General features: G+C 54.4%; 1 protein-coding gene across 1 annotated transcript; it reads left to right on the top strand.

The window, feature by feature from the left end:
• The first annotated feature begins 503 nt into the window (after window positions 1–503).
• LOC129395863 (protein FAM90A15-like) lies at window positions 504–3,514 on the top strand. The gene is made up of 4 exons (XM_055107288.1): window positions 504–626; window positions 1,121–1,320; window positions 1,779–1,887; window positions 2,552–3,514. Exons 1-4 carry the CDS (start codon window positions 504–506, stop codon window positions 3,512–3,514), a joined length of 1,395 nt encoding a protein of 464 aa, XP_054963263.1.
• Window positions 3,515–6,815: the final 3,301 nt, after the last annotated feature.

Genomic DNA, 6,815 nt, shown 5'->3' with positions numbered 1-6,815 from the left:
AGCGATTCAAGTTGTCACAGGAAGCATCCCATATCCCTGACTTCAAACAGACCTGCCAAAGGGTGGCGCAAGCCATGCCCTGTGTCTTCGATCATTCTGTCCGTCAAGGGAGATAGAATCACCGTGTCTTCTACCGGAGTGAATCGTGAGAGACCTAAGTCCAGTCTCCAGAATCAGTTGCTTGTTTGGGGTTGAAAGCTCAACTCCCCATACCTAGGCCACGGGCCCTGTGGCAGGTGCGGTTTACTCTTGGACTAGGTAGTCATGGCAGAGGAACACACAGTATCCGAGGATGCACACAGCACATTGTGTTCTACAGATTTGACCGACTGGTGGTGAGGTCTCCTCATGACCACACCGGCAGGGAGTTAGCAGGTGGCTTCCTGTGGGTGTGTGAATATCCAATGTGCTTAACCATCGACATGTGTGTGTTTGTGTGTGTTTCAGGTGACCCAACAGTCAACCCCTGAAAAAGGCGGTCACAAAACCCCCAGGCGACGAAGATGATGGCACGTCGGGACCCCAAATCTTGGGCCGAGAGACTGGTGAGAGCCCAGACCCTCCAGAAGCAGCGGAGGGCCCCAGTTGGGCCAAGGGCTCCCCCGCCCAGTGAAGAAGATCCCAGGGTAAGTCTAGCCCTGGATCTCTTGGGTATCGGGGTGGGGGTGGGGACGGGGGGAGGGGGTGTCACACGGTCCTCAGAGACTGGGTTGGATTCCAAAGAGCTCTGTCACCACCACCCAGGTTGCTTTTCCCATCCAAGGTGGGCGTGGCTTGGGACCTTCTCCCCGGCCCGATAGGTCCCTTGAGAGACTCTTGGGGGCAACCTCCCTTTCTACTTAGAGTCCTGTGTAGCCACGTTTGGCTGTGTTGTTGACTTCGGGTTCACCGTCGTGCCCCTTGGAACCTTGAGTCCTTCCTTTCAGAGTTCCTCCGTCACGTGGGCTTTGGGAGGGAACATCGTATCCGAACTCTCCCAGCACTTAACGGCCCCCATGCCGGTGTCCCCTCTTTGGAATCCTTATTCAGCTCTGAATTCACAATCCGTCCCAATGTGGACGTGGGATCGCTGCCTGTGGCTTCAGCTCACTCACCGACATCACTTCCTTTCCACCCACAGCTCAAGTGCAAAAACTGCGGGGCCTTTGGCCACACGGCCAGAAGTACCAGGTGCCCCATGAAGTGCTGGAAGGCAGCCCTGGTTCCAGAGACCTTGGGGAAAAAGGAAGGGAAGGAAAACCTGAAACCATGGAAGCCCCAGGTTGAAGCCAACCCGGGGCCCTTGAACAAGGATAAGGGAGAGAAGGAAGAGAGACCAAGGTGAGCAGTGGGAGGGGTTTTCACCACTCTTAGGGTACTGCCTCCTAAGGACATGGTGTCTCTGCACCTGCACACCGTGTGCCTTTCCGTCTCCGGGCCAGGGAAGGAACGCTGCAGAGAAATAGGCCGGAGCTCCGTGTCCTCCGGGGTTCCACACCCAGGAGCTCCTTTGGCTCTGGGAGATTCAGGGACGGGGAGAGGCGGGGGCGCTTCGTGCAGGTTCCCCACGACAGGGGGAAAAGCGATGGAATCCAAATCACAGTCCTTAGTTGGGAAGCCTAGAGGGCCACCTGGGGGACGGGAAGGTTGGCACGTGAGGGAAGGTGCAGAGGCGGAAAGGGCACCAGATGTCCATTTCTGTATCACAAAACACGGAACGGGGCTGGGCCCCACACAGGGTTCTCCCTGTCTCCTGGGGAAAACCAGGGGGCACGGCCTGACCTTTTTCTGTTCTGCAGGCAACAAGACCCGCAGAGGAAGGCTCTCCTCCACATATTTTCTGGGAAACCTCCAGAGAAGCCGCTGCCGAATCGAAAAGGATCCACGGAATCTTCTGATTATCTGAGGGTGAGTGTCACCCCGGGCCCCTGGTCCTTTTCTCCTCTAGGTCACCCTGGTTGATTTCCTTTCAGCTTCCCGTCTGCGGGAGGAAATCGGGGAACCCCTCTTTCTTGCCTTCTTGGGGTCAGGGACTCCACGATCCTTCCAGGTCAATTTGATTCCAGGCCAAGGCATCTGAAGATGCCGTATTTCCTGTTGCTTTCTTTCTGTCCAATTATGGCAAGCCTGCCAACAACATATTCCTAGCGGCATGAGGAAATTAGTCCCTCAGAGGCCCCAAACGTGGAGAAGGCTAAACCCAGGAACATGCATGTGTTCAGAGAAGACGTCCTGAGTACCCTTGAGCCACCAACCTGCCTTCGGAAGGGCATCAGTCCGTTCCACTTCATGGAAGGCTGAGTGGAGGCGCTTTGATCCAGTTAATGCCCAAGACGCGATCTTTTGAACAATGGTGTGCTTAGATCAGCTACACATAGCTCGAGAGCGCATCTTTCATGTGTCTTGTCCTGATCAGCACTCAGGTGGAGGGTCTGTCCCTACTTCCAAGGACCGCCTGTCGATACTGTACTAAGAATTTCATGGCGTGTGCACCTTGTCTTTGGATGTGCTTGATTTTCACGTTGGCTCCATGCGGAGGAACTTCTAACCTGTGTTGTTTCCTCTCTTTCAGGTTGCAAGCGGGCCAATGCCGGGCCACACAACCAGTAAGAGGCCGCGCCTGGGCCCTGTCCTCGCTGATCGCTCAGCTACCGAAAGGTCTGACAGGGGCTCCGTCTTGGCTTCGCCGTCTCCCCTCAGAAAAGCCAGTCTGAGCTCCTCCTCAAGTCTTGGACCAAAGGAAAGACAGACAGGGGCTGCGGCCGACATCCCTCAGCCTGCAGTCAGGCAGCAGGGCCCCGAGCCTCTCCTCGTGGTGAAGCCGACACACAGCAGCCCTGAGGGTGGCTGCCGAGAAGTTCCCCAGGCTGCCTCCAAAACCCACGGCCTGCTCCAGGCCATCAGACCCCAGGCACAAGACAAACGTCCTGCGGTGACCTCACAGCCCTGCCCGCCAGCCGCCACACACAGCTTGGGCCTAGGCTCCAATCTCAGCTTCGGGCCAGGAGCCAAGAGACCTGCCCAGGCTCGGATTCAGGCTTGCCTGAACTTCCCCAAGAAACCGAGACTGGGTCCCTTCCAGATCCCCGAAAGCGCCATCCAGGGAGGTGAGCTGGGGGCCCCGGAGAATCTCCAACCTCCGCCAGCCGCAACCGAACTTGGACCAAGTACGTCGCCCCAGATGGGCAGGAGGACACCCGCCCAGGTGCCCAGCGTCGACCGGCAGCCTCCGCACAGCAGACCTTGCCTGCCTACTGCCCAGGCCTGCACCATGTCCCATCACCCAGCGGCCAGCCATGATGGGGCCCAGCCTCTCAGAGTGCTCTTCCGGAGACTGGAAAACGGACGCTGGAGCTCCAGCCTCCTGGCGGCCCCCTCATTTCACTCTCCTGAGAAGCCGGGAGCCTTCCTCGCTCAGAGCCCTCATGTGTCAGAGAAGTCTGAGGGTCCCCGTGTTCGTGTCCCACCGAGCGTCCTCTATGAGGACCTTCAGGTTTCCTCCTCCTCAGAGGACAGCGATTCTGACCTGGAGTGAGACTGCAGGTGGCAGGGGCTCCTTGGCCTCCAGCTCCCGTGACTTGGAGGGGACTGTGGGACTGAGGAGTGCAGAGCAGAGAGCAGACTCTGTGCGGTGACTCCGAAGCTCCCCGGCTGTGGCGCTTCTGTGGATGTGGGAGTCCAGGCCAGGCAGGGAGCAGATGCAGGGGCTCTGCCTCATTGAATTCTGGTGAGGGACGTTGTAGTTCGCGTGGTTCTCCGGAAACGCGCCAGGAAAAGCTTCCGTGCCAGAGATTCGTTGCCTCAGAAACTGCGTGACGCGCAGGAGTCAGACTTCCGCTGGGACGTCAATAGGAAACTGGGGAATTACTGTGTATTTGCTCTCTAGATGACTGAATAAGGGAAAAGTTAGGGAACCCTGAGAGGTGCAGCCCTTCCGCTGTGTCCCGCCCTGAGAGCAGTGTTTCGGACGCTGGGAAGCGTGCTGTGCAGAGCGCTCTCGGGGTCTTTCCTCAGCCTCGAAAACTGGGCTGTGGAATGCCTTTGTACATGTGTGTGTTTAATTGGTTTTGAAGTGAATAAAATTCTCAAAAAGATGACATATTGTCTTTTGACTCTCATTCCGTGTTTGTGTTTAACTGATTTTCCGAGTGAAGGGGTGGCCTGCCCCTCCACACCTGTGGCTGTTTCTAGTCGGGTGGGATGAGAGACGGAGAGAAGAAATAAGACACAGAGACAAAGTATAGGGAGACAACAGTGGGTCCAGGGGACCGGCACTCAGCTCACCAAGGACCTGCACCGGCACCGGCCTCTGAGTTCCCTCAGTTTTTATTGATTATGATTTTCATTATTTCAGCAAAAAGGAATGTGGTAGGAGAGCAGGGTGATAATAAGGAGAAGGTCAACAAAAACAAACAAACAAACAAACAAACAAACAAAAACACACACGTGAGCCAAAGAATCTATATCATTACTAAGTTCAAGGGAAGGTACTATGCCTGGACGTGCACGTAGGCCAGATTTATGTTTCTCTCCACCCAAACATCTCAGCGGAGTAAAGAATAACAAGGCAGCATTACTGCCAACACGTCTCGCCTCCCGCCACAGGGCAGCTTTTCTCCGAGCTCAGAGTTGAACAAATGTACGATCGGGCTTTACACCGAGACATTCAGTTCCCAGGGGCAAGCAGGAGACAGTGGCCTTCCTGCATCTCAACTGCAAGAGGCTTTCCTCTTTGACTAATCCACCTCAGCACAGACCCATTACGGGTGTCAGGCTGGGGGACAGTCAGGTCTTTCCCATCCCACGAGGCCATATTTCAGACTGTCACATGGGGAGAAACCTTGGACAATACCCTGCTTTCAAGGGCAGAGGTCCCTGTGGCTTTCCACGGTGCATTGTGCCCCTGGTTTATTGAGACTAGAGAATGGCAATGACTTTTACCAAGTATACTGCTCGTAAACATTTGGTTAACAAGGCACGCCCTGCACAGCCCTAGATCCCTTAAGCCTCGATGTTATACAACACAGGTTTTTGTGAGCTCCAAGTTGGGTCAAAGGGGCCGCGGCAAAGCTACAAATGATCAACATCTCAGCAAAGCAATTGTTTAAAGTACAGGTCTTTTTCAAAATGGAGTCTCTTATGTCTTCCCCTTCTACATAGACACAGTGACAGTCTGATCTCCCTTTCTTTACCCTACATCCAAGGGCTTGAACATTTCTTGACTTGTTGGCAATCCAAATCGTTATGTCTCCGAAACAGAGTTGACTGAGGGGACCGCAGGGCTGGGCAGGACCTTTGACTTCGTATACAACCACAGGAGCAAGAAAACCTCAGCCCCACTCTACCAACACGCACCTAGTAAAATTCCGCCAACCGAATCTCACCCACGCTAACACGTGGGGAGCGTTGCTTGCACCACGAGTCCCCATTTGGCTCAACCGCCGATGCCAAGTGTGTGGTTCCAGTTGCGACGGCCCCCCGTGAAGTGGCTTCCGGATGTGCGAATGAACCAGGCAGAGTTTCACTGGCCAAATAGACCCCAGCAAAGCTGAAGTCAACTCCCACATTTGGGATGTACTTCAGAGGTAAAACATTCATCCCGTCTTCTTTCCGGATGTCTGACACCGTGGTTCTCCCCCTGATCCTAAGAGTAGCTGAGGTAGAGACTCACTGAAAGATCTAGGCAGGGAGATCCCATCATGCACAGGCTCTCTCCATTCTCTGACCTGGGAACAACTCTGAGCAGGATTCCACATCTAGGGGGCCTCGGAACTGAGCGGGATTTTCTGAGACACACCAAATGGCTGCTCCCTTTCCGCCGCTGTTGAGGGTCGTTATCTGGATTATCCAGATCACCTAGAAAGTATCCGTATCCAGAATCAATAAGATCAACTCTCTGCTCCTCTGACAGCAGAAGGAGCAGGACCATAAGGAACCAAAGAGCGTGGAAGGAAACGATGTGACAGGAAAGCTCAGAGAACGGCCACAGGGGGTCGTCAGCAGGCCTTCCAACCTGAATCATGAATAATTAATGAAGCGCAAATCAAAGGGGACTCGAGTTTCAGCAGGAGCAATTCATCCAACGGGAGATCGCCGGAGGGCCAACACGATTGAGAGACTGGGAGCCGGGTGCAGTGTCAAAGGGGACGCGACTGGTTCCAAAGCTCAAGAACACCATGGGGTCACTTGGGCTACGTGAGAAAATGCCCCAGTGTGCTGGTTCATCATTCCGACTCCTGCCTGTCTCTTCCCGTCCAAGGAACATGGACCCTAAGTCGTGCAGCTGCAGATGACCATGGGCAGAATTAGGGGCCGTGGCACAAAAGTTCACCGACACGGGAGTTCCACAGAAGGTGCGGTGGATCTTCGCAAATCCAGAGACATGGCAATGGGACCCAGGGAATTAGAGCCTCACAGGCGTCCGGGAGACTTTTCAGGCATAATGCCTGGAGTCGCAAGACGAGCTGAAAAAGGAGCCAGGCACTGAAGGACAAAGCGTTGTTGACTTTCCTCATCTGTGTTTCCCAGTGCGGTCCAATTCACGGTGGTTTCCAAGCGCCTCCTGGAGGAGAAAACACATGAGGGTGCGGTCAGGGTTCTCTGCTGACAGACTTACCTTGGGGAAGAAAGAGAAGCTCTGAAGATGGATCATGGCCGTGACTGCACGTCAAGGAGAATCTCCTTGATGACACTGAGGCCCACGTCGAGATAGACTAAATGTGGTCCAATTAAAAGGTGTCTATTTTACCACATTTTTTTAAAACAAAACAAAACAAAACAAAACAAAACAAAAAGATGGAAAAGAAGACAGGGGTAGAGGCACCAGTGTTACATGT

The sequence above is a fragment of the Pan paniscus genome, chromosome 7, assembly GCF_029289425.2.
Source record: "Pan paniscus chromosome 7, NHGRI_mPanPan1-v2.0_pri, whole genome shotgun sequence".
Taxonomy (NCBI): Eukaryota; Metazoa; Chordata; class Mammalia; order Primates; family Hominidae; genus Pan; species Pan paniscus.
This window is presented reverse-complemented; position numbering and strand designations above follow the sequence as displayed.

Coding starts and splice junctions, on each gene's coding strand:
- LOC129395863 (XM_055107288.1), top strand. CDS start 504: ATGATGGCACGTCGGGACCCCAAATCTTGGGCCGAGAGACTGGTGAGA. Junction 627..1,120: donor CCAGTGAAGAAGATCCCAGG/GTAAGTCTAGCC, acceptor TTCCACCCACAG/CTCAAGTGCAAAAACTGCGG. Junction 1,321..1,778: donor GAGAAGGAAGAGAGACCAAG/GTGAGCAGTGGG, acceptor TCTGTTCTGCAG/GCAACAAGACCCGCAGAGGA.